At 49.8% G+C, this 26,560-nt stretch overlaps 1 protein-coding gene across 1 annotated transcript in view; it reads right to left on the reverse strand.

Annotated features, from left to right (window-relative positions):
• Window positions 1-26,560, reverse strand: part of ATP13A4 (ATPase 13A4) — a 59,547-nt gene that overhangs the window by 22,206 nt on the left and 10,781 nt on the right. The window contains exons 2-12 of the mRNA XM_066621589.1: window positions 24,337-24,510; window positions 23,587-23,709; window positions 21,665-21,735; window positions 21,487-21,567; window positions 20,941-21,010; window positions 12,731-12,865; window positions 6,862-6,934; window positions 5,384-5,515; window positions 4,686-4,859; window positions 1,301-1,458; window positions 220-408 (exon numbers count right to left, since the gene is read on the reverse strand). Of these exons, the coding sequence (XP_066477686.1) occupies window positions 220-408; window positions 1,301-1,458; window positions 4,686-4,859; window positions 5,384-5,515; window positions 6,862-6,934; window positions 12,731-12,865; window positions 20,941-21,010; window positions 21,487-21,567; window positions 21,665-21,735; window positions 23,587-23,709; window positions 24,337-24,510 (1,380 nt within the window). The remainder of the gene's footprint in view (window positions 1-219; window positions 409-1,300; window positions 1,459-4,685; window positions 4,860-5,383; window positions 5,516-6,861; window positions 6,935-12,730; window positions 12,866-20,940; window positions 21,011-21,486; window positions 21,568-21,664; window positions 21,736-23,586; window positions 23,710-24,336; window positions 24,511-26,560) is intronic.

The following is a 26,560-nucleotide window of genomic DNA, read 5'->3' on the forward strand; positions in this document are numbered from 1 at the left end:
ACCAGCCTCTGCTCCTGTGGATGTCAACGGATAGCAACAGCCTAGGCGGGAGGGGGGGTGGATTTCATTACAGAAAAGGGGTCCTTTTGTTGATTGCTCTGCTGCCCCCTCTTTCCAACAAAGCATCCCCACTGATAGGCTCACACAGGTCACTTATAAAAACACTGAAGAGCACAGGACAGAGTCTTCCCTGAGAGAGGGGGGGGAGGGAGTCCGTACCTTGTCAAAACAGATGAGGTTTAACTGGCCACACACATTGATCCTCTGAGGGCTGATGCAGAAGATTCCTCTTCTCTTCAGGCGCCTCTGGGTATAGATGATGCCCGTGGTTAGCGCAGCAGGCAGGGCCGGAGGCACCGCAATGGTGATCACGTCCAGGGTCTTCTTGACCACTTCACCAGGCTTTCCCTAATGGAAGGAAGGAGCCTGTCAGCAGGAGGAGGACAGGTGCCCCCAGGGGGAGGTCTGCTCCGGTCAGGGGTTTGGTGCTCAGCCTCCGTCATTCCACCCCAAGAAAGGTCTGGGCAAGAGGGTTCTCCAGGATGACTCCTAAGGCGGAAAATGGTCATTGCAGATGCGAGAGCTACAGCAGAGGCCTGAGGGCGGTTTTCAAACTCTCCTTCCTTGAAAGGAGTCCAAGGTCTGCCTGCTAGAGAGAGTCTCAGATGGCAGGATCATCCCTACCTGACCAGCCAATGTGGTCAGATGGGAGCAAACATGGAGAACTTGCTCCTAGTGCCACCTCCACCCTGCCCCTGCTCTTGGTTGCCAGCTCTCCTGAGCCCCCCCTCAGCCCCTCCCTTTGCAGAGGGCTAGAGTGCCTTGGACTCAGGGGTATGCATGAGCGTGGCTTATCATATTGACCCTCTGAGCCCAATAAGAGCAGTCCCTGTCATGGCTTGGAAGAAAAGCACAGGGGGGAGGTAGGGAGCACTCTGTCTCTCCACCCCTCGTGGCATCCCTCCCTGGAGTGCTAGGAGAACATCAGGCTGGTAGAGGGCCCCATGCTTGGGGGGCTCATCCCTGGGCTGGTCAGGTGAGAAGGCTCTAAGGAGACCCCACACCCTCCTCCTAACTTCTGAAGTTTTCTCTATGCCAAAAGCTCTGACTGTCAGTTGTGTAGGGACAGTGGACGTGCACACAGGGGGGGGGGGGTGGAGGCTGTTAAATTGTTATGACTGCCATTCGTTATGAGGGCTTTGAAGACTCTTTGGTCAAAAGACGACTCTAAACCCTTGGTTGAAACACATCTGCTCCCCATGGAGGGCCCAGAGAGGGTTCGGCACTTGCAGCCACTCACCCCTTTGAGTACAAAGACACAGACAGCATAGACCATTCCAAGAGCAGCTATTCCTACGAGGCACATGAGGAATCGGATGGCATCTCTGTAGAGCCGGAAATTCATGGGCTTTGGGTAGAGAATGGATCTCACCAGAGCCCCCTTTGCTGTGTTGAAACCTGTCAAGGCAAAGCAGCCCCATAGGATGTGAGCAGCAAACAATGACTGCCCCATCTGAGCAGAAAGGCCTGAACGTGGCTGCTAGGTCAGGGACATTTGGGGTTCAGAGGTAGTTTGGTTTGGGGGGCAGATGAGTGTTTCACTGATTTTAGAGGCAGAAGAACTCTGGCTTGCTGCCTGCATATTCGCTCTGCATGGCTTAGAGCAGTGGGTGCCAAACCCATGCCTGCAGGCTGGTTTCGGCACTTGTGAAGATCCTTCTCCTGCATGAATGGAGCTTACCGTTCTGCAAGGCTGCCTGATATCTTTGTTGCTGATCTCCACTCAGTCTTATGCCAGCCAGTCACTTCCACATTCTGTCACTCCAGGAGGGAGGCAGGAGAGGCATGGGCCTTGATCACGTAGTCAGCAAAGCATCCTCTGAATCAGCCACATCCATCCAGGCCTGGATGAGGCAGCTCTGTCCGTCCCCCGTCCCCCCGGTGTTACGTGAAAATCCCCTTTTTCCTTTTAGTTGTAATTTTTTCTCTATATCTGGTTATGTTACTAAAACATCATGCAGGCCACACTTCTCCCAGCACACGTTTCCCAAAACTCTGGTCAAGTCACAAGCTGGTACAACCTCCACCTCTCTAGGAAGATACAACCTCCACCTCTCTAGGAGGAAGTCTGGCATAGTAAATCATTGTTTGAGTGTCTCCTATTCATTGTATTGTTTTAACTCAATCACCGTTTAAGTACTCTATGCAAATTTGAACTGCCTTCCTGGGTTACTGTATTTACTGTATTGTGTAAGTTCCCCCAGCTAGGAAGACAGTCATTTGACCCCATTGAATTTTGCTGATAATCCTTTCAATGTTTTACATATTCCAAGTACCCCACTGTGTGGATGATGCAAGCTACCATCCAGCTCAGACAGCCAGAAAAACCCTTTTTAAGAGAGGGCTGCCCCACATGCTCACTCTCTCCGCCCCCCCTCCAAGGACACAACACATCTGTGTTATGTCAGAGGGTCCTCAACACAGGACTCTCCCCCCCCCCCACTGCTCTACAGGACAGGTAACTACCTGGCGCCTGAAACTCTTTCCTTCTTCCCCCCCTTTCTCCCCTTCTCTCCTCATCTTTAGTTAGCAACTGAGTTTGGCAGATCAGGGACCCCTAAAATCCTTCCCTACAACCTTTCCTTTTTTCTAATTTCCTCGGATGCACCAAATACTTTTTACATGCAACCACCATGAAAGCTAGGTACACTGAATTCAAGTGCTAGGACCAAGGAACATATACTTACTCAATTTTCCATGTGCATTATGTTTACCTTTGTGCTTTTGTAATAAAGCTATAATCTTTTATTAAAAGTTATCTTTCTCCCAGTCTCCTTTGTAAGCTAAAGGGAACTTCTCTGCATTACACCGTCTTGTTATCCAGCCTGCGATCCTGAGGTTCCAAAAAGGGTAGTGTAATAATTCCCCCTAAACAAAACAGCCCTTTTGGTAACACCAGGACTGGAAATACTGAGTCATGAAGCCAGTTCCTGGGTGGGGCATATCCCCAGGGCCCAATGTGAGCAGTGGGTTGCCAGTGATGGGCTGAAACCCAAGGGGGATCACTCCTTTGAGGCATCCACTTTGGGGTATCATGAGGACTGACGCCCCCTCTCCATCTTCGCCCTACAGCTGTGGATGGGGGTATGCCACCTACATATGCTTCCGTGCTTATCCTTGCTTCCACCTTTGGGCAGGAGTTGCCCAGAGGTGGCTCTTTTCTGGATTCATCGCTGTAGTCCTTGTAAGGAGTCCCAGAGGAAAACTCCACCACAGGTTACAAGCCATGATGGGCATGTACTGTCTGAGATTAGCTGGTTGCTCATCATGATCCAATTGGCTGTGGATGGCAGTTTTTTCACCTACCCCAGACTGGCAAAGGAGAGATGGGGAGTTCAGTGGGTTTCATGCATTAAAAATTGGTTGCTTGTGTTTACTAAAGTGACCCAAGTGCAGTCTGGTGTCTTCCATGGGGGGTAAATACAATGCCAGGTGTGCAGAGTGAAATGCAAGTATCTTGTGGTCATGTGTGCTCCCTGAGGCATCATCTGGTGGGCCGCTGTGAGATACATGAAACTGGACTAGGTGGGTCCTGGGTCTGATCCAACCAGGCTCTTTTTATGTTCTTAGGTCTTCTCTCTGCAAGTTCTGAGTGCATTGCTAGGAGAAATGCACCATCAGTGCCCTGTTCTTGTTTGAATAGAGGCTGCCACTACAGCTCCCCAGCTCTCCTCCCTGGTCACAAAGCACATACTTCACACTTAGCCTCTGCAGAGCACTTTTGCACAAAGCACTGCGCACCTTTTATCTTGTTGCAATCCATACAATGCTGACAGACAAGCAAAGGATCTCCATGTTTCTCCAAGAACACACAGCTCTCCTTCATGACAGAAACACTGTGGTTGGGGGCCCCCAGACTGAGGAGCAGCTTGCCTAAGGCTGCCTCAGTGGAGCTCATGGCAGGGTCAACACTGCACAGCTCCATCTTGCAACCAGGGTGCCACAGTCCCCTGGTCAGTCTCTTGGCCAGGGCTTTCCAAGGCGGGGAATGGCCACCAAGTCACCCCCTATAAAGAATCAGATAATCATAGAGTTGGAAAGGGCCTAATAGGTCATCTAGTCCAACCCCCTGCCTGAGGCAGGAAATCCTCTTAGAGCTTCTCCAACAGGTGCTTGTTGAGCCTCTGCTTGTATATCTCCAGTGAGGGACAGTCCAGCACCTCTCCTGGCAATCTGTGCCACTGCTGAACTGCCCCAACCATCAGGAATTTTTTTCCTGCTGTCTAATCGAAATCTCCCCTCTTGGTTTGTACCCACTGGTTCTAGTACTGCTTTCGGAGACAGCTGAGCCTTCTTCCGTGTGACAGCCCTTCAGGTATTTGAAGAGAGCCCTCATATCCCCTCTCAGCCTTCCCTTCTCCAGGCTGAACATGCCAAGTTCCCTCCCAGTTCAAGGCTGGCACCATGAAAGCACTGCACGGAGCCCCACCCCCCACCTCAGTGGATGGCAGAGGCTGTGAAGGGACCCCAGCAAAGAGGCCATCTTCAAGGTCCTTCTTGGTACAGGCATTTGGGAAGCATGTGGTGGGGCAAGAAATCAGGAAAGGTATGTATGGGTCCTCCCCCTCCCACTGTGTGCCTCCCTCCACCAGGCACCCAGCTCCCCACAGGGTTCAGTCACCCACCAGTCTGCAGAACAACAGCCTTCGCTGGCCCCTCACTGTCTCCCTTGGCCTGGATGATCTCTGTGCCACAGAACAGGAGGTGCCTCTTGGGGTCCTCTGCGCAGCTTCTATGCCAAGGCTGAGTGTCACCACCATCTTGCGGCAGGCAGTTCTTTACAACAGGAATGCTTTCCCCTGGAAGAGACCAGGCTACGTTAAAGACAGCGGTTCTTTGTCCCCAGATCTCAGGGTCAAACGTTCCTGTGTCACAATCAATGCCTGCTTGTCGGTTGCTAAAAGGGGCTCCTGGCAGACACCTCTGGCCTGCCCTGTTTGCTGTGCAAGGCAGAGCCCATAAGCAGCAGCAACCCAGTCCAGGGCCCTAGCGGCCATTGCAAAGGAAGCCTTTTGTGGGACTCAGGTAAGGGCCTGTTTGGGGTGGACCTGCACAGAGGAACGTTCTGGACGTGCAGCTGGCCCCTTTGCGCTCTCTCTCTTGTCACCACGTTTTCTGCCTTCACAGTTTTCTGATCATTTGGCCTTCTTCAAAAAAAGTTCTCTCTTGTCTGGATTGTCTGTATTTTTGTCCGTTTGGCTTGTTCTGCATTGGCTGGAAAACGGTTTTGTTGCTCTGCTGCTGCTCTGACTTCTTCCTGAGGAGGAGGGGCTATAAAGGCCTAAAGATACAGAGCAGTCTGGTCTGGGCACCTGCTCCTCACCTGTCAGCATGCCTTCATTCACCACGCACTGGCCACTGATCAGGAGGGCGTCACAAGGCAAGACGGTTTTGCCACCTTCCAGGACCAGTGTGTCTCCTGGCACCAGGTGACGTGACTCCAGCTCTTGGAAACCTGCTGGTGTGCAAAAAGAGTGTGGGATCCAGGCGGAATCTTAAAGCCCCCCCCCCTCCAAATGGTAAGTTTGGGCCTCTATGTTTCATGCACAAAGGTGTCAATCTGGAACTTGCTCACTCCTACTTTTTCCCAGGAAGCTCCTGGTGTCGGGAGGCCTTACGCTCGCCTTACAAGAGACTCACTTTGTGTGGCTGGAGAACCTGTGAATCCATGACAGCAGAACACCTTCGCCACGTTCCCTCTGTCATTTTATCTGACTTTGCAGGCCTCCACATATTTTGTCATTCCCAAAGGGACTGCGAGAACATGTTCAGAGGCAAAAATCTTACATCATATTTCTGTTTTCTGTTAAACTCAGTCAAATTGATGGGTTGACAAGCAAAGCCATCCCAAAACAAGAATCTGCTAAGAGCAGAAGAAGGAAAGCAAGCTGCTGCACAAAGACACCAAACCAAGGAACGGGACCATTTGCCACGTCCCTGCCATGACCAGACTCAAGACCAAGAAGCGCTTACTGGACATCTCCTCAACGACTTATACCACATGATCCCCACAACCCAGGAGAGCAATTCAATTCACAGACTTTCTGCCCAACCCTATCCCCCACTGGCGTCAATGCTGCCTCCTCCTGGACCACCCCCCACCCCACCCCAGCTGGGCAGAGACACCCTTTTCCAAGTCATGCCCCTCTTGCATTTTGCAGTGGGAGGGGGGAACTGTCCCTCTTCTACACAGTGTCTCTTCTAGTGGCTGCTGCTGGTGTTTCTTCTCCAGACTGTGAGCCCTTTTGGAACAGGGAGCCATTCCGTTATTTGATCTGTCAACCGCTCTGTGAAATTTTTGTTGAAAAGTGGAACATAAACGTTCATTAAGAACAAGCAGGAATAAAAATAGCAGTGGTGACAATCTCACACACATTGACTGATGAGGATTGCACAGTATCTGCCTCCCTGGTCTGGAAACAGAAAGAGAAACACTTTAAGCTCTGCTTATGCCAGAGGGACAGGCGAGTGGCAGGCTAGAAGGTTCCTCTCTATCACACTCTCTTCCACGCAGTTCTCCCCCTTCTGTTCCAGGTCAGGGAGTGGAGGAACAGGCGCTGGGGCATCACCAGCACTGGGCAGGCTACCTCAGGCACTGGAAGGTCTTGGCCTGTCTACAAGTCCTCAACCAGGAGATGCAGACTGCAGCCAGGGAAACTGCTGCAAACCTCCTCACCCACTCATCCCCACAGCACAGGCATTGGCTGCAGCAAAGGCATGCCGGAGGGGAAGGGGCACCTCACAACTTTCCTCTGCATAGTGATTCCGGGTGCTGGAAAACGGGCCGTGCCCGGGGCTCACCTGCCTGCTTCCTGCAAATCTTGACCAGGACATTGTTCTGGGATTCCACCAGATGGTGCAGCTTCACTGATTGCTGTGAACAGGGAAGAAGGCAGAGAGCCAGGTGAGTGCCCTGGGGAGCAACTGGCACCTTCAACTGACAGCTGTTGGCCAGATTTCTGCCACCAGACATACAACATCAGGAGCTCAGGGAGTGTCCTTTGTCTAGATCACAGAGCAGATCTGGATCCCAGCCCACTGGTTTACATGACCAACTCACGGGGCAGCGAGCCAGAATTAAACTGACAACACCACAACCAACCCTGCAGGATTGGCACAGTCATTACGGCAGAATAGGTGGAATAGGAATGAATCCACGGCTGCTTTGGCACTGACCACATGGAATGGGTGCCAAAGGGATGGTGACACAGGAGTGACTGGGAGCAGGGGAAGGGCGAGGCAGTGGCTAACAGACTGGATGGCTGCCAATGCTGCTGCTGGGAAGAAGGTGCTTCACAGAGGTGCAGCAGGTTGGCAACCTTCAGTCTCGAAAGACTATGGTATAAGCCTACAGCACCCGATATTCCCAGGCGGTCTCCCATCCAAGTACTAACCAGGCCTGACCCTGCTTAGCTTCCGAGATCAGGCAAGATCAGGCATGTGCAGACCGCCAGGAAAATCCCCGGCTCAGATTTCTCCTCTGCCGTGAATCTTCCTAAGGAGCCCTGAGGCAACCCTGGTCCCTCTCAGCCACGACCTTCCCCAGCTGCAGTGTGGAAACAAGAGCAGCAACAGGGAACCTCCTGCCTGACACTGGGTGCTCCCTCCCTCGTCTCCCGGAGGCTGAGGACTTTTTGAGCACCTCTGACACTGCTGTTTCTTTATTTGATTGCATTTTAATTGCTACTGCGTTCTATTGTATTAAGCACGTTGTTAACAAGAGCCACTCTGAGTTCTGCAAGGAGGAAGACAGAGAGAAATTCTTTTAATAATTGACACAAAACTGACTTACTTTACAGGATTAAAGATCAATAAGTCACCGGGCCCTGATGGCATCCACCCAAGAGTTATTAAGGAATTGAAGAATGAAGTTGCTGATCTCTTGACTAAGGTATGCAACTTGTCCCTCAAAACGGCCACGGTGCCAGAAGATTGGAGGATAGCAAATGTCACGCCTATTTTTAAAAAGGGAAAGAGGGGGGACCCGGGAAACTATAGGCCGGTCAGCCTAACATCCATACCGGGTAAGATGGTGGAATGCCTCATCAAAGATAGGATCTCAAAACACATAGACGAACAGGCCTTGCTGAGGGAGAGTCAGCATGGCTTCTGTAAGGGTAAGTCTTGCCTCACGAACCTTATAGAATTCTTTGAAAAGGTCAACAGGCATGTGGATGCGGGAGAACCCGTGGACATTATATATCTGGACTTTCAGAAGGCGTTTGACACGGTCCCTCACCAAAGGCTACTGCAAAAACTCCACAGTCAGGGAATTAGAGGACAGGTCCTCTCAGGGATTGAGAACTGGTTGAAGGCCAGGAAGCAGAGAGTGGGTGTCAGTGGGCAATTTTCACAATGGAGAGAGGTGAAAAGCGGTGTGCCCCAAGGATCTGTCCTGGGACCGGTGCTTTTCAACCTCTTCATAAATGACCTGGAGACAGGGTTGAGCAGTGAAGTGGCTAAGTTTGCATTCGGCACCAAACTTTTCCGAGTGGTAAAGACCAGAAGTGATTGTGAGGAGCTCCAGAAGGATCTCTCCAGACTGGCAGAATGGGCAGCAAAATGGCAGATGCGCTTCAATGTCAGTAAGTGTAAAGTCATGCACATTGGGGCAAAAAATCAAAACTTTAGATATAGGCTGATGGGTTCTGAGCTGTCTGTGACAGATCAGGAGAGAGATCTTGGGGTGGTGGTGGACAGGTCGATGAAAGTGTCGACCCAATGTGCGGCAGCAGTGAAGAAGGCCAATTCTATGCTTGGGATCATTAGGAAGGGTATTGAGAACAAAACGGTTAGTATTATAATGCCGTTGTACAAATCTATGGTAAGGTCACACCTGGAGTATTGTGTCCAGTTCTGGTCGCCGCATCTCAAAAAAGACATAGTGGAAATGGAAAAGGTGCAAAAGAGAGCGACTAAGATGATTACGGGGCTGGGGCACCTTCCTTATGAGGAAAGGCTACGGCGTTTGGGCCTCTTCAGCCTAGAAAAGAGACGCTTGAGGGGGGACATGATTGAGACACAAAATTATGCAGGGGATGGACAGAGTGGATAGGGAGATGCTCTTTACACTCTCACATAATACCAGAACCAGGGGACATCCACTCAAATTGAGTGTTGGGCGGGTTAGGACAGACAAAAGAAAATATTTCTTTACTCAGCGCGTGGTCGGTCTGTGGAACTCCTTGCCACAGGATGTGGTGCTGGCGTCTAGCCTAGACGCCTTTAAAAGGGGATTGGACGAGTTTCTGGAGGAAAAATCCATTATGGGGTACAAGCCATGATGTGTATGCGCAACCTCCTGATTTTAGGAATGGGTTAAGTCAGAATGCCAGATGTAGGGGAGAGCACCAGGATGAGGTCTCTTGTTATCTGGTGTGCTCCCTGGGGCATTTGGTGGGCCGCTGTGAGATACAGGAAGCTGGACTAGATGGGCCTATGGCCTGATCCAGTGGGGCTGTTCTTATGTTCTTATTATGTTCTAGGATTCCTATAACTACAACTACAATAGAACAAGTCTCTCCCTCCCTCTCTCTCTCTCTCTCTCTCAGAACATAAGAAAAGCCCATCTAATCCAGCAAAGGCTGCAGGGAACACTCAAGACAACAAGACACAAACTGCATCCTGGTGCCCTCCCCTGCATCCGGCATTCTGAGGTAACCCACTTCTAAGATCAGGAGCTTGCACATACCTATCATGGCCTGTAACCTGTGATGGACTTTTCCTCCAGTAATTTGTCCTGTCTCCTCTTAAAGGCATCTAGGCCAGATGCCATCACCACATCCTGTGGCAAGGAGTTCCACAGACTAACTACACGCTGGGTAAAGAAATTATTTTCTTCTGTCTGTCCTAACCCTCCCAACATTCAGTTTTAGTGGATGTCCTCTGGTTCTGGTGTTAAGTGAGAGGGAAAAGAGCATCTCTCTGTATGTACGTTCTGCCCGAACGGTCCCTCCTAACCGAGGAGTTAAGTCAGATAGAGGTTAAAAGAGAAGATGTTTCAGACCTCATGGATAAATTTAAGATCAATAAGTCACCGGGCCCTGATGGCATCCACCCAAGAGTTATTAAGGAATTGAAGAATGAAGTTGCAGACCTCTTGACTAAGGTATGCAACTTGTCCCTCAAAACGGCCATGGTGCCAGAAGATTGGAGGATAGCAAATGTCACGCTTATTTTTAAAAAGGGAAAGAGGGGGGACCCGAGAAACTATAGGCCGGTCAGCCTAACATCCATACCGAGTAAGATGGTGGAATGCCTCATCAAAGATAGGATCTCAAAACACATAGACAAACAGTCCTTGCTGAGGGAGAGTCAGCATGGCTTCTGTAAGGATAAGTCTTGCCTCACAAACCTTATAGAATTCTTTGAAAAGGTCAACAGGCATGTGGATGCGGGAGAACCCATGGACATTATATATCTGGACTTTCAGAAGGCGTTTGACACGGTCCCTCACCAAAGGCTACTGAAAAAACTCCACAGTCAGGGAATTAGAGGACAGGTCCTCTCCTGGATTGAGAACTGGTTGGAGGCCAGGAAGCAGAGAGTGGGTATCAATGGGCAATTTTCACAATGGAGAGAGGTGAAAAGCGGTGTGCCCCAAGGAACTGTCCTGGGACCGGTGCTTTTCAACCTCTTCATAAATGACCTGGAGACAGGGTTGAGCAGTGAAGTGGCTAAGTTTGCAGATGACACCAAACTTTTCCAAGTGGTAAAGACCAGAAGTGATTGTGAGGAGCTCCAGAAGGATCTCTCCAGACTGGCAGAATGGGCAGCAAAATGGCAGATGCGCTTCAATGTCAGTAAGTGTAAAGTCGTGCACATTGGGGCAAAAAATCAAAACTTTAGATATAGGCTGATGGGTTCTGAGCTGTCTGTGACAGATCAGGAGAGAGATCTTGGGGTGGTGGTGGACAGGTCGATGAAAGTGTCGACCCAATGTGCGGCGGCAGTGAAGAAGGCCAATTCTATGCTTGGGATCATTAGAAAAGGTATTGAGAACAAAACGGTTAGTATTATAATGCCGTTGTACAAATCTATGGTAAGGCCACACCTGGAGTATTGTGTCCAGTTCTGGTCGCCGCATCTCAAAAAAGACATAGTGGAAATGGAAAAGGTGCAAAAGAGAGTGACTAAGAAGATTACGGGGCTGGGGCACCTTCCTTATGAGGAAAGGCTACGGCGTTTGGGCCTCTTCAGCCTAGAAAAGAGACGCCTGAGGGGGGACATGATTGAGACATACAAAATTATGCAGGGAATGGACAGAGTGGATAGGGAGATGCTCTTTACACTCTCACATAATACCAGAACCAGGGGACATCCACTAAAATTGAGTGTTGGGCGGGTTAGGACAGACAAAAGAAAATATTTCTTTACTCAGCATGTGGTCAGTCTGTGGAACTCCTTGCCACAGGATGTGGTGCTGGCGTCTAGCCTAGATGCCTTTAAAAGGGGATTGGACAAGTTTCTGGAGGAAAAATCCATTATGGGTTACAAGCCATGATGTGTATGTACAACCTCCTGATTTTAGAAATGGGCTATGTCAGAATGCCAGATGCAAGGGAGGGCACCAGGATGAGGTCTCTTGTTATCTGGTGTGCTCCCTGGGGCATTTGGTGGGCCGCTGTGAGATACAGGAAGCTGGACTAGATGGGCCTATGGCCTGATCTAGTGGGGCTGTTCTTATGTTCTTATGTTCTTATGTACGTACTCTCTCTCTTCAAAGTATGTTTGTGTGTGTGTGTTTGAGAGAGAGAGAGAGAAAGACAGACAGACAGAAGTATTTTGAATGTTCCAAAGTGCAATTGTTACTTTTATTGATGCTAATTAGGCCTCTTATGCAACTTGCATAAACCAAAATGCCAGTGAATTGCAAGAGAAATGCAGCAGATGCTCAGCTCAGAGGCTTCCTGAAGAACTCACACACACATACACACACCTTTCAGGGATGGCCACCTGGCATTCTGAATGGCCACTCTAGTATCGTAAGATTCTTTAAACTTTCCAGAATCACAACTGGTGCATCAGTGCAAGGATGTTTCAGAAGGGCTGGCGTCAGGCTGCAGGCATGGAGGGGCGTGTGGAATTTTGGACCCATCTGTTTTGGGCCAGTTTTCACAGTAACCTGCCTGCAGCCCCAGGATCAGGTAAGGAAAGTTAAGGAAAGCAAGAGATCAAGAAACAGATGCAACAACTATTGGAACACTGACCCAGCCAGTTCCCTTCTATATGTGACTCTACTGAGAGAGAAATTGGGCCTGTCCTATGGAATTTCCCCCCACCCACCCCACACACTGAGAGCAGCTCCTTCTTTAGAAAGCTTCTGGAAAGGCCTGGAGACGGTCCTCTTTCAAAAAGCCTTCTGAACCCAGCAGGGTACTTTTAGGGGCATGTCTACTGGTTGCAGGGTGGTGTTTGGTGGCTTTTATTAATTATTTGATATTTTAAGACCTTTACAGTTGCTGCTTGTCACTGGTTGGTTTTTAAATATTGTGCTTATATGTGTTTTATGTCTTTATGTGTTTTATATTGAGATATGTTTGTTAATATTGCTGTAAGCCACTTTGGGGGGCCTTCGGGGAGAAAGGTGGCATATAAATCAAATCAACAAACTCTGCACAGTGCCTGAGGCTGATGCTGCAAAGAGATCTCTCCCTCCCAGGCTCCTCACCTTCCTGAGGTCATAAACCGCAAGAGAGATGGAAGTGAGAGACATGAGGATGATGGCCACGGAGTACTCCACGTAATTCTCAGCAAGCCACAGGCAGACACTGAAGACCTGAAAGATGTAGAAGGGGCTGAGGACCTGTTGGGGCAGAGAAGGACAGGACGTCATGCACAGTCAGAAAGTCAGATGTCGCTTCCTCGCACGATCCTCCCCCATAAATGCCACCTGCTTGCCTAAAGAGGCTGACTGTGCGCGCGCGCACACACACACACAAACACAAACGAGTGTAGCAAGTCTGGGGAAGAGCTTCTACTGAGGACTGGGCTGAGGGCGAAAGTTCTCCACGGCAGAAGACTGACAGCCTGGCCCGATGCATGCAGAACTACAGCCCAAAAGAGAAAGTTGGATAGAACTGAGCTCTTATTTATTTATATTCGTATGCTGTGCTTTTTGGTATCATAAGGGATCTCCAACTTGGATTACATGCTATCAATTAGATCCACAAAATAAAAGAGCAAGCCCATGAAATCAACACACAGGGGCAAGGGATTGACTAAAGACATAGCAGAATAAGGAATGCCAATAATGATTTGTGGCTGTGGCTTGTATATCTAGGGTAGTGCATTTCTAGGTAAGGCAGTGGTGCATGGCCTTGTAGAGTATTCTGCATGATTGTGAAGCCCTGCTTCTACCACTGCTAGAGGGATCAAGCAGTTCTGCTCTGTCTGGTTCAACCTTAGATGGAAGTGGAGGTGGCTCCAGGATGCAGTAGTAACTGCAGGTAAGATTAAGCTGTGAGCCACCCAGTCTTACACACAGCAGCCAGCAGAATCAGCAAAAAATGAAAAGTGATACTTAAATAAAAAAAGAAAACAACAAGAAAAGAGTCCTGAATGAAAGACTGGGCTCAAGTATAGGCCAGTCAGTAGTTCAAATACAGGCAAGTTGTGCATAATGCATGTTATGTTTCTGCAAATTCAAGTACACATGCTCAGCAACAACATCAACAAAAAGAAAGATGCTGGCGGGTGGAGCAGCATAAAGGGGAAAGGGGGCCAGAAGCGCCTGTTCCACAGACAAGGGGCCAAGGGATGGTCCTGGATTTCAGCGCCTCCAGGCTTCCTCAGCCTCTCAGGAAGGGCTGGATTCCTGCCAGCATACAGACCTCTGCAGCACTGGCCCCAGTGACAACTGGCAAGACTCAGTTCAGGAAAGGGGCTGCCAGCGTTGCTGGTGTCCTTGGTTTGGATACGTCAACTGCCCTCTGACCTCAGCTGAAAACAGGCACGTCAATATTCCATGCAGTAGTAATAGTCATAACCAACTCCAACCCTAGAAGCCCCCAGAGTGCCAGACACAGTCTACTCACTGCACGCACTGCAAAGCATTCCAAATGACATGGTGCTGGTTCAGACAAACGGTAGCTCTTGGGACAGAATTCACAGGTCTCAAACAAAAACTGCATTCTTACCCGGGGGGGGGGGTGCAAAGAATTTGCGGTCCTGGTATTTTACCACTAAATGTCTGGAGGAATTGACTGGGGAAGGGTGTGCATTTCTTGGAAGCTACAACACCCTGGCAAGAAGCGTTCGCTTATTCAACAAGGTCTGAAATCTGAAGAGTTCCCTACCAGCACCTTACCTGATCACGGGCTGGGTCACTGTGGAAAAGGAAAGCATTCTGATAGGTGGTATTTGACACGCCACCCCTCCTCCACAGAACTAAGGGCAGCAGACATAATCTCAGCCTGTGGGGGGGGGGGAGGCAAGACTGAGAGATGGAGATTGGCTGAAGGCCACCAAATTAGTTTGTTGGCTGCTGGATCTCCCCAGATGCCCTAACATGTACTCCACATTGCCCAAGATGCAAGAGGGTCACTCCCTGCTTTCTGCTACTTGTCCCTGGTAACCTCTGTCCTCATTTCATCCCTATGTTTGCCACTGGGGAAGACCTTGCACAACATTGCAAGGAGCTCCAGGCTCTCAGGGAACGCGTCTGCTCCCTTGAAGCCTTGGTGGCCGACCTGGAGAAGCGCAGGCAGCCAGAGGAGGACCGTGGGGAGACTTCTGGGGACGATCAGGCTTCGTCCCAACCTCAGGTGTGCAGCTCCTCGGCTGCCCGGGTGGGAAGTCTCGGGACTGGAGGACGTCATCCTGGAGAGGAGGGAAACAATCCCCTAGGGGGGATCCCTTCTCCAGGGGATGGGCCCGTATCCGAGCGCACTCGGGATACTCCTCGGCGGGAGGGGGGTCGGGGGCTTCTTGTAGTGGGGGATTCAATTATTAGAAACATAGAGAGGGGGGTTTGCGACGGATGTGAGGACCGCATGGTGACTTGCCTGCCTGGTGCGAAGGTTGCGGACATCACTTCTCGTCTAGACAGGCTAGTAGACAGTGCTGGGGGAGAGGTAGCGGCTGTGGTGCATGTCGGCACCAACGACGTGGGCAAGTGTAGCTGGGAGGTCCTGGAGGCCAAATTTAGGCTTTTAGGCAGGAAGCTGAAAGCCAGGACCTCAAAGGTAGCGTTCTCTGAAGTGCTACCTGTTCCACGCGCAGGGCCAGCTAGGCAGGCGGAGATCAGGGGTCTCAATGCGTGGATGAGACGGTGGTGTAGGGAGGAGGGGTTTAGATTCGTTAGGCACTGGGGAACGTTTTGGGACAAGCGGGGCCTGTACAAGAGGGACGGGCTCCATTTGAACCAGAATGGAACCAGACTGCTGGCGCATAACATTAAAAAGGTGGCAGAGCAGCTTTTAAACTGATCCCTGGGGGAAGGCCGACAGGAGCCGAGGGGCATCCGGTTCGGGACTCCTCATCCCTATGGGATGAGGATGGGGAGGTTAGAGAACAACAAGACAAAGGCAGGGTAGGAGAAGAAATTGGGAAAGGTAGGGAGATGGGATGTGATAGACGGTTTGGCACAATGAGAGGATGCGGGGACAAAGGAGCGAATAAGCAGCCCATCCTGGGGCATTCCGTGTATAAATGCTTTTATGCGAATGCCCGAAGTCTACGAGCAAAGGTGGGAGAACTGGAATGTCTGGTGACAAGGGAAAATATTGACATAGTGGGCATAACGGAAACCTGGTGGAATGCGGAGAATCAGTGGGATACCGCAATCCCGGGATATAAACTCTACAGGAGGGACAGGCAGGGGCGTGTTGGAGGTGGGGTGGCCCTTTATGTTAAGGAAGGGATAGAATCCAGCAAAGTAGAGATTGAAGGTGGGACCGACTCCACCGTAGAATCTCTGTGGGTTAAATTACCAGGCTTGTGCAGCGATGTAATACTGGGGGTGTGCTATCGTCCTCCAGACCAGAAATCTGATGGGGACCTTGAAATGAGGAAACAGATCAGGGAGGTGACAAGGAAGGACAGGGTTGTAATCATGGGGGACTTCAATTATCCTCATATTGACTGGGTCAATTTGTGTTCTGGTCACGATAAGGAAACCGGATTTCTTGACGTGCTAAATGACTGTGGCTTAGATCAGCTAGTCATGGAGCCCACCAGAGGACAGGTGGCTCTGGATTTAATTTTGTGCGGTACGCAGGACCTGGTTAGAGATGTAAATGTTACTGAGCCATTGGGGAACAGTGATCATGCTGCGATCTGTTTTGATGTGCACGTTGGGGGAAGAATACCAGGCAAATCTCTAACAAAAACCCTTGACTTCCGACGGGCGGACTTCCCTCAAATGAGGAGGCTGGTTAGAAGGAGGTTGAAAGGGAGGGTAAAAAGAGTCCAGTCTCTCCAGAGTGCATGGAGGCTGCTTAAAACAACAGTAATAGAGGCCCAGCAGAGGTGTATACCGCAAAGAAAGAAGGGTTCCACTAAATCCAGGAGAGTGCCCGCATGGCTAACCAGCCAAGTTAGAGAGGCTGTGAAGGGCAAGGAAGCTTCCTTCCGTAAATGGAAGTCTTGCCCTAATGAAGAGAATAAAAAGGAACATAAACTGTGGCAAAAGAAATGTAAGAAGGTGATAGGGGAGGCCAAGCGAGACTATGAGGAACGCATGGCCAGCAACATTAAGGGGAATAATAAAAGCTTCTTCAAATATGTTAGAAGCAGGAAACCCGCCAGAGAAGCAGTTGGCCCTCTGGATGGTGAGGGAGGGAAAGGGGAGATAAAAGGAGACTTAGAGATGGCAGAGAAATTAAATGAGTTCTTTGCATCTGTCTTCACGGCAGAAGACCTCGGGCAGATACCGCTGCCCGAACGGCCCCTCCTGACCGAGGAGTTAAGTCAGATAGAGGTTAAAAGAGAAGATGTTTCAGACCTCATTGATAAATTAAAGATCAATAAGTCACCGGGCCCTGATGGCATACACCCAAGGGTTATTAAGGAATTGAAGAATGAAGTTGCAGATCTCTTGACTAAGGTATGCAACTTGTCCCTCAAAAAGGCCACGGTACCAGAAGATTGGAGGATAGCAAATGTCATGCCTATTTTTAAAAAGGGAAAGAGGGGGGACCCGGGAAACTATAGGCCGGTCAGCCTAACATCCATACCGGGTAAGATGGTGGAATGCCTCATCAAAGATAGGATCTCAAAACACATAGACGAACAGGCCTTGCTGAGGGAGAGTCAGCATGGCTTCTGTAAGGGTAAGTCTTGCCTCACCAACCTTATAGAATTCTTTGAAAAGGTCAACAGGCATGTGGATGCAGGAGAACCCGTGGACATTATATATCTGGACTTTCAGAAGGCGTTTGACACGGTCCCTCACCAAAGGCTACTGAAAAAACTCCACAGTCAGGGAATTAGAGGACAGGTCCTCTCCTGGATTGAGAACTGGTTGGAGGCCAGGAAGCAGAGAGTGGGTGTCAATGGGCAATTTTCACAATGGAGAGAGGTGAAAAGCGGTGTGCCCCAAGGATCTGTCCTGGGACCGGTGCTTTTCAACCTCTTCATAAATGACCTGGAGACAGGGTTGAGCAGTGAAGTGGCTAAGTTTGCAGACGACACCAAACTTTTCCGAGTGGTAAAGACCAGAAGTGATTGTGAGGAGCTCCAGAAGGATCTCTCCAGACTGGCAGAATGGGCAGCAAAATGGCAGATGCGCTTCAATGTCAGTAAGTGTAAAGTCATGCACATTGGGGCAAAAAATCAAAACTTTAGATATAGGCTGATGGGTTCTGAGCTGTCTGTGACAGATCAGGAGAGAGATCTTGGGGTGGTGGTGGACAGGTCGATGAAAGTGTCGACCCAATGTGCGGCGGCAGTGAAGAAGGCCAATTCTATGCTTGGGATCATTAGGAAGGGTATTGAGAACAAAACGGTTAGTATTATAATGCCGTTGTACAAATCTATGGTAAGGCCACACCTGGAGTATTGTGTCCAGTTCTGGTCGCCGCATCTCAAAAAAGATATAGTGGAAATGGAAAAGGTGCAAAAGAGAGCGACTAAGATGATTACGGGGCTGGGGCACCTTCCTTATGAGGAAAGGCTACGGCGTTTGGGCCTCTTCAGCCTAGAAAAGAGACGCCTGAGGGGGGACATGATTGAGACATACAAAATTATGCAGGGGATGGACAGAGTGGATAGGGAGATGCTCTTTACACTCTCACATAATACCAGAACCAGGGGACATCCACTAAAATTGAGTGTTGGGCGGGTTAGGACAGACAAAAGAAAATATTTCTTTACTCAGCGCGTGGTCGGTCTGTGGAATTCCTTGCCACAGGATGTGGTGCTGGCGTCTAGCCTAGACGCCTTTAAAAGGGGATTGGATGAGTTTCTGGAGGAAAAATCCATTATGGGGTACAAGCCATGATGTGTATGCGCAACCTCCTGATTTTAGGAATGGGTTAAGTCAGAATGCCAGATGTAGGGGAGAGCACCAGGATGAGGTCTCTTGTTATCTGGTGTGCTCCCTGGGGCATTGGTGGGTCGCTGTGAGATACAGGAAGCTGGACTAGATGGGCCTATGGCCTGATCCAGTGGGGCTGTTCTTATGTTCTTATTGTTAGTGCAAGCGGCCTGAAGTGTCATTCTCCCGTGTTCGGTTCCCTCCCCAAGATCTCTGGGAAAGTATTGGCAACTCTCATTCTGGAGTCATTGCTGTGGAGGACACCCTGGCTTTCTCCAGCACGTTCAGGACAGGCCCCTGCATGGCTTTTCAAGTCACGCAGAGACAGTGAACGCAACAGGTAAAATGGAGATCTCAGCACTGCAGTTGGGGAGGGGGACAGGCAGTGATCTTCTGTATGAGACGAACAGCATGTAACAAGCATGTTTCATTGAGGTAATGTCTCTGTACTTTCAGAAACTGAAGCCACCTTAGGGAGCTGCTGGGCAGAAAAGCCTCACGCTTGACTGGAACCAAAAACATAGAGCTAAAATTCATCCCATGTGTATTCTCTGGGTCTTCTCCACCCCTTCCCTTTGCTCTGGGGCTTCCCGGGCTGGTTTTATACTACAAACTCCCCCAGAGCAGGGACTTGTCATCTTACACTGGTCACATGGACGGTACAGCAGAAGTATGGAAATCAAGAAAACAGAGTCAGTGCTGCTTGGCCTCATTTTTCTCGCTCTTGGATCTGAGTGCTATTTCAAAAAGCCACAAGGTCCCCGGCCCAACACAAGAGAACTCCTTTTCCTCAAGCCTAGGATTTTTTGCTTTGATGGCTTCATAAAAAGACTGCGAGATTTTGTGGCCTCTTTACAAGTAGAACTTAATTTAATTAACAGACATACGTACGGACCTTAATCAGTTCAGAAAATCTTCATAAGCAACTTCAACAATGACTGGTGGTGGCTGGACTGGCCCTTCAAGAACAGACAGAATGTTCTCTCAGGCACAGGCTAAATCGCCCTTGATTAAACTGTTAATCTGGCTTCCAAAAACAAGGCTTTCAGGTAGGGTCAGAGCTGAGTTTCTGAAAACAAAGGATCCAGGAGCCCAACCCACTGGGAAGCTCTCCTACACAACCCCCACTGCCATGACTGCATCTGGTGCCCTGCTGGCTCACTGCAATGGGGTTTGTGCAGGCCACCTTCCTGGCTTTCAAAGCAGCTCAAGAACAAAGGAAGCAGCAGAAGGCAAAGACGCGCAGGCACATTTGCAAAAGAGCTTGGTGGAGGAACCACACCCTCTGGCACTCTGCAACAGTCCATTCCCAGGCAACTTTGCCAAATCTGTATTCACAGAAGCCCCAGCCCCCTCCCAGCTCCACTCAGTACTGTGCCACCTGCCACACATACCCTGCACAGAGGGAAGTCAGGGGCAGTGGGCTGCATGCATGGATTTACTGCCAGGCTTTGATCCTGATTCACAGCCTAAAACTCTCAAGACACCTTACAGGTTAAAAAGAAACCAAAAAACTCCACACAACATTTAAAACTAAATGAATACGCCAGACAAATGAGTCCCCAAGATAGTTCTGCGTCCAAAGAATGCTGAAGTGCCGGGGCAGAGGGAACAGCCTTTTAGGGAGAGGCTCAATGAGCCACACGGCAGCGAGGACTGGGCCCCTTCGGTTCTGCTGAACAAAGCCCCGTCTGCAAAAATTTCACAAGCACTGGCTGCACATTCTCAGGCATTTCTCACATAAGGACTAGAAACTTGTTTAATCCCCCCCCCCCATAAAAATAAAAAAGAGGAGATGCTCAGATTATATACCAGGCACCACCTTTGCATGACGACATCATCGAAGCACAAGATACGATGCCACACATAAGAGCCCTAGTTGATCTGTCCAGCTTACAGTGGCCCAACAGATGCCTCAGGGAGCTCACAAGGCAAGGCACAGACATCCTGTTGCCATTCCTTTGCAACTGGCATTCATACCTCTGAAACCCAGAGGTTGCAACCAGTCATCACGGCTTGTAATCTGTAATGGATTTTCCTCCAATAATCTGTCCAATCCCCTTTTAAAGGTATCTTGGCCAGGTTCCATCACCACATCCTGTGGCAAGGAGTTCCACAGATTAATTATTAGGAAATATTTCTGTTGGTCTGTTTTGACTCTCCCACCACTCAATTTTAGTGGATGACCCCTGGTGCTGGTGTTGAGTGGGTGCTCTGTGGTGGTGGCCGCCAACACAAGGATGATAATACTGACCTACCTTGCAGGGTTGTTAACAACTACATCAATAGTCCCCTGAAGTGTGTGGCACATTCAAAAAGGCAGAACCAGACCAGTAGCAAGTCTTAGCACTGCTCTGATCCAAAGTAGTGCAAAGCTGAAAAAGACACAGGCAAGCAGGTACCTCTTTGACAAGCAGCTTCCAGACAGGCCTTATCTCAACATTGATGGTGTTTGGCCCACAGATTGCCCTCCTGCAAATCAACCAGAGGGAGACAGCAGTCAAGAGATGAGGGCACTTCCCTAGCCCTCAAGATTTGCCCCTCACTACTTCCTGCTCAGAGGAAGAGGACGCATGCGGGCCAAGTTCAGGCTGAAAGGAGGAGCTCTGAGCTCCAGAAAGGTTTCCTTTGCCCCAAGAATCATTCAGCAAGAGGGAGCAGCTACCTTCTCCTTCTTGGAAGGAATCTTTCCAGGTCCCTGTGACAGAGGACATGCTCTCTTTCTTCCGGGCAAGAGGCTGCCCAGAATGACCCACTGACATCTTTTTCATGTTATCCCTCCCACCTGTTCAGGCTGATCCCGGAATCTCAGCACCAGTGGCAGTTCCCAGTATACCACTGGGGTGGGTGGAGGCGCCATGGCCCATGGGGACTGGGGACAGGCCCCACGATCCCCAGCAGTCTGGGGCTGGCATTGCCAGGCCCACCAGGTGGGCACAAGAGCATACCGGATATCCTGCTCTTTGCTTGTCAGCCCAGATCCGAACCTGGAGTGCATCTCTGCGCAGCTGTGGCCGTCCTCCAGGACTCTAAAGGAAGAAGGAGAACCAGGATGGTGCGCCATGAGAGAGGCTTTGCGTGCACACAGGACCTCCTTTGCAACAGGCAGCAGAGCAGGAGACTCACCCAACTTTCCGGAACTGTTTGCCAGGACCATCCCAGGCATAGCGGATTTTCTGCACTTGGAAGCACCTCACCTGCAAACCAAAGAGAATGCCTGTCTGCGCTGCTGCCCGCCAGCCATGAGCAGCCCTGCAAACGCATGGACGGCAGGGAAAAAAGCATTCGGCACCACAGGCAGTTCGGCCCTCGCGACTACAGGCTGGGGTCAGACATCATGGCTACATCAGCAGAGGCTCAGGAAGTCGTGTGCAGGACAGTCCTGGAGAGAAGACGCTTATCTCCCTCCCTCATACTAAAACTCAGGTCACTCAATGAAGCTTCCAGACAGGAAGGTCAGGACGGTCTTCAAGTGGTGCAGAATTTGTCGGTGGAACTCCCTACATCAGAATGTGGTGACGGCCTAAAAATTGGAGTGGACAAATTCATGAAGGAGGAGAGGTGACCTCATTGTCTCCAGGAACCTGGAAACAACAACTCTGCACGGTAGAACAGTATTCTGGGGGGGGGGGGAATCACTAGGAGTTGCAGGCTGCCTTGCTAGTGCTGGCCGCCATAAAATGCCGAGGCATTCGGGCAGGTCACCCTCTGAGCTCTGCTGCTAGAGCTGCTTTCTAGCAGAAGCCAATTTTTCTAACTGCCTTTTGGATGTGGCTTTGATGGTGCCCTCATATGAGAGGATTAGGCTGCTTGTTCCTGGCTGCAAACTGCCTTTTCCCTCTGCTTATATGGTAAGTCATGAGTAATATACAAGATTTGCTCAAAGGATCTATTATTTGAGCTCCCCTCCAATACATCCCTTGAAGAATGTTCTCAATCACGTCCCTCCTCCAGTTCACACCAACCAGCTGAAAGCACAGAGGCCTGGCCCTGACCCGGGCCAGGCATTGCTGTAGGAATGGCAGCAGCTCCTTTTGAGGGGCACTGAACCACCAAGCTATGGTTGGGGGAGGGGGGGAGAAGAAAGACCCAAGCCTACTTGTTTGAATTACTTTTGGATTTAAAAACAATCCCAGCATGGTTACTTCTGGAGGCGTTTAGCCCTGTGAAGGTGGTCAGGACAGTGTGCCAGTACAGCAGAAGAGTCTACAAGAAGAGCAGACTGATCTGGGGCAAGGTGGAGGAAGGTGGGGCTCTGAGAGTGCCAGTGCCTTTCCTGTCCCTGTTGCTGGAGAAGAGAGGACTGGGGTGCAGCAGCTGGGTTGGAGGTCAGAGGACAATCAGGGGAACTGGTCTTCCTTTTCCACATGACCAACAAATGTTCAGGGCTCGATTTACCTAAGGAGGATTCATTGGCCGGCATCTGCATGCATGAGGAATTGATTTGAAGGGGCTGCGAGGAGCTGGAATGCTTTTGGGTAAATTCAGCTGAAGAGGAATTAATGTGAAGGGCTTGAGGTTTGGGGCTCAGACTGCTTCTCCTCTGTTTGCGACCTTGGACAATCCACTTGTATTCTGTAAGGACATTGGAAGAGCCCCTCCAGCTGCTGGATCAGGCCACAAAGGGCCCACCTAATCCACCAAGCTGCCAAGCAGATGCCTCTGGAAAACTTCATCAAGCATCAAGCATGAAGGCCACAGTTGCTCCATCTGCCACCCCCCTCCCCCAACACAAGTGGACTGTCTGTGAACCTGGACAAGCTCATAAAGGCTGGATACCGTGATGTGCTTGACCTTTTGTCCTGCCTCCATTTGCAGGGGAGTCTGGACTGGCCACAGCCTCCTTGAAGTGCCTGAAAGTCATCGGTCTGACTCCTGGTCACAGTACAGGACCACCTCGCCACTAGCAGGGAGCAAGTCAAGGTGCTCAAGCCACAGAAGCAGCAGCAGCTGCACCTGTTGGACACTGGGGATTCCTGGCAACCTCCCAGCGCGTGTGTGTCACACACACTAGGAACGAAGTCCAGGGCATCTGCATCGCCACTTACTTTTAACTCTGGTTTCATTATCACTTTGTTCAGGAGGGAGCCCTCCTCAGCAGTGACAGAATGATCCAGCGCAGACAGAGAGATCCAGATCACCTTCTTCCAGGAAAAGATGTTAAATTCATCCTGGAGAAAGAAAAGCAAAAGCTACTGCAGGAGTGCAAAAGGATTGCCATGGAGCCCCAGCAGGGGCAAGGTCCCAGCGGATCAAGAAGTCCAGCACTGGCCCTGGAGCACCTTGCCTCATATCTGACTGGGGCACAGCCTTTTCCAAGACAGGCCTTGCATGTCTCCGACTGCACTGCTACTGCTGCAGCCGCCACTCCCCCCAAGCTAATCTACTGATAATTTCCAGATTTAGTCTCAGCCTCTTCTCAAAATGGAACTTAAAATTAAACCTGAACTTAAAAAATAAAAGGAAAAGTTCAAAAGGCAGACAGTGGGGATCTGAACACAAGAAGCCCAAGTGGTGTGTCTCTGCAATCATCCCTTTATTCTGCAAGTGGAACAGGCCTTCCAAAGTCAAGATCTACACATGCTAGGGCTGAGATTTACCAGCTCTTGGCTGAGAGTTTCAGTGCAATTCCAGGATCTGGAACATCTCAGTCCTCACCATGATGGGATGCATCTGACAGGTGAAAATAGCTTGTTGTTAACTTTGCAACACCAAATAAAGGTCTTGTGTTGTGGGAGACCCAGCTCCATGGCATGCTCTTTTTAGGAAGCTGTTAAGAAAATGAAAGGTCCCCCTACTGTGGTTCTGAGCAATATGATGTCTGCCTCCTGCAAGTCGCAGGGCACACAGTTTGCCCACACGTCCCACGCCGGCTTCCAGTAAAAGACAAGCAGGAGGGCACCACAGGACAGGATGTGCCCAGCGATGCACAGGGCCTTCCGGAAGGTTTGTGTTTTGTAGCCAAAGATCTCCTGCAAAGAGAAGATAATGAAAAGTAAGATCCTTTGAGAAATGCCTGCAGTTAGACATCATCATCTTCCCAACCACAGTGAAATCCCAGTCTTCACAAAAACCTGACCAGCTTGAACTGCAAGACTGTACATTTCTCTGCAAGATGTTCTTTAGGGCTTGGATAATATTTGCCTAAACGAAAGGAAGTTAGCAGCATGCAGCATTTCTGGAGGACGCATTCCCTGCACTGGAAACCATGCCTTGTTGGATACTGAGGCAGGCGTGGACAGGCACTCAGAAGACAGAGACGTGGATGCGCCAAGTTTCTTTACAAACTATTCTGGACATTTTGTGAAGCGAGGAAGCTCTTAGGGAAGGAAATGTTGTCGGCACAACAAGACACATTCCCAGTCGCTACATCCAAGACCTGCATCTTTAAGCATCTTGAGAAAAAGGGGAAGCAGAAATGACAGGAAGTCTGGCCAGTTGCCTTCTAGACCCACTGAACTGGACATTTCTTTCTGATTTTATATGCCATTTCAAATGTCAGGTAGTCAAATGTCACTCATATTGTCACTTCAATTAATGTCATATTGTCACTTCAATTAATGTCACTTCAATTATCCTCATATTGACTGGGTCAATTTGTGTTCTGGTCACGATAAGGAAACCGGATTTCTTGACGTGCTAAATGACTGTGGCTTAGATCAGCTAGTCACGGAGCCCACCAGAGGACAGGTGACTCTGGATTTAATTTTGTGCGGTACGCAGGACCTGGTTAGAGATGTAAACGTTACTGAGCCATTGGGGAATAGTGATCATGCTGCGATCCGTTTTGACGTGCACGTTGGGGGAAGAATACCAGGCAAATCTCTAACAAAAACCCTTGACTTCCGACGGGCGGACTTCCCTCAAATGAGGAGGCTGGTTAGGAGGAGGTTGAAAGGGAGGGTAAAAAGAGTCCAATCTCTCCAAAGTGCATGGAGGCTGCTTAAAACAACAGTAATAGAGGCCCAGCAGAGGTGTATACCGCAAAGAAAGAAGGGTTCCACTAAATCCAAGAGAGTGCCCGCATGGCTAACCAGCCAAGTTAGAGAGGCTGTGAAGGGCAAGGAAGCTTCCTTCCATAAATGGAAGTCTTGCCCTAATGAAGAGAATAAAAAGGAACATAAACTGTGGCAAAAGAAATGTAAGAAGGTGATAGGGGAGGCCAAGCGAGACTATGAGGAACGCATGGCCAGCAACATTAAGGGGAATAATAAAAGCTTCTTCAAATATGTTAGAAGCAGGAAACCCGCCAGAGAAGCGGTTGGCCCTCTGGATGGTGAGGGAGGGAAAGGGGAGATAAAAGGAGACTTAGAGATGGCAGAGAAATTAAATGAGTTCTTTGCATCTGTCTTCACGGCAGAAGACCTCGGGCAGATACCGCTGCCCGAACGGCCCCTCCTGACCGAGGAGTTAAGTCAGATAGAGGTTAAAAGAGAAGATGTTTCAGACCTCATTGATAAATTAAAGATCAATAAGTCACCGGGCCCTGATGGCATACACCCAAGGGTTATTAAGGAATTGAAGAATGAAGTTGCAGATCTCTTGACTAAGGTATGCAACTTGTCCCTCAAAACGGCCACGGTACCAGAAGATTGGAGGATAGCAAATGTCACGCCTATTTTTAAAAAGGGAAAGAGGGGGGACCCGGGAAACTATAGGCCGGTCAGCCTAACATCTATACCGGGTAAGATGGTGGAATGCCTCATCAAAGATAGGATCTCAAAACACATAGACGAACAGGCCTTGCTGAGGGAGAGTCAGCATGGCTTCTGTAAGGGTAAGTCTTGCCTCACGAACCTTATAGAATTCTTTGAAAAGGTCAACAGGCATGTGGATGCGGGAGAACCCGTGGACATTATATATCTGGACTTTCAGAAGGCGTTTGACACGGTCCCTCACCAAAGGCTACTGAAAAAACTCCAGAGTCAGGGAATTAGAGGACAGGTCCTCTCGTGGATTGAGAACTGGTTGGAGGCCAGGAAGCAGAGAGTGGGTGTCAATGGGCAATTTTCACAATGGAGA

The sequence above is a fragment of the Tiliqua scincoides genome, chromosome 3, assembly GCF_035046505.1.
Source record: "Tiliqua scincoides isolate rTilSci1 chromosome 3, rTilSci1.hap2, whole genome shotgun sequence".
Taxonomy (NCBI): domain Eukaryota; kingdom Metazoa; phylum Chordata; class Lepidosauria; order Squamata; family Scincidae; genus Tiliqua; species Tiliqua scincoides.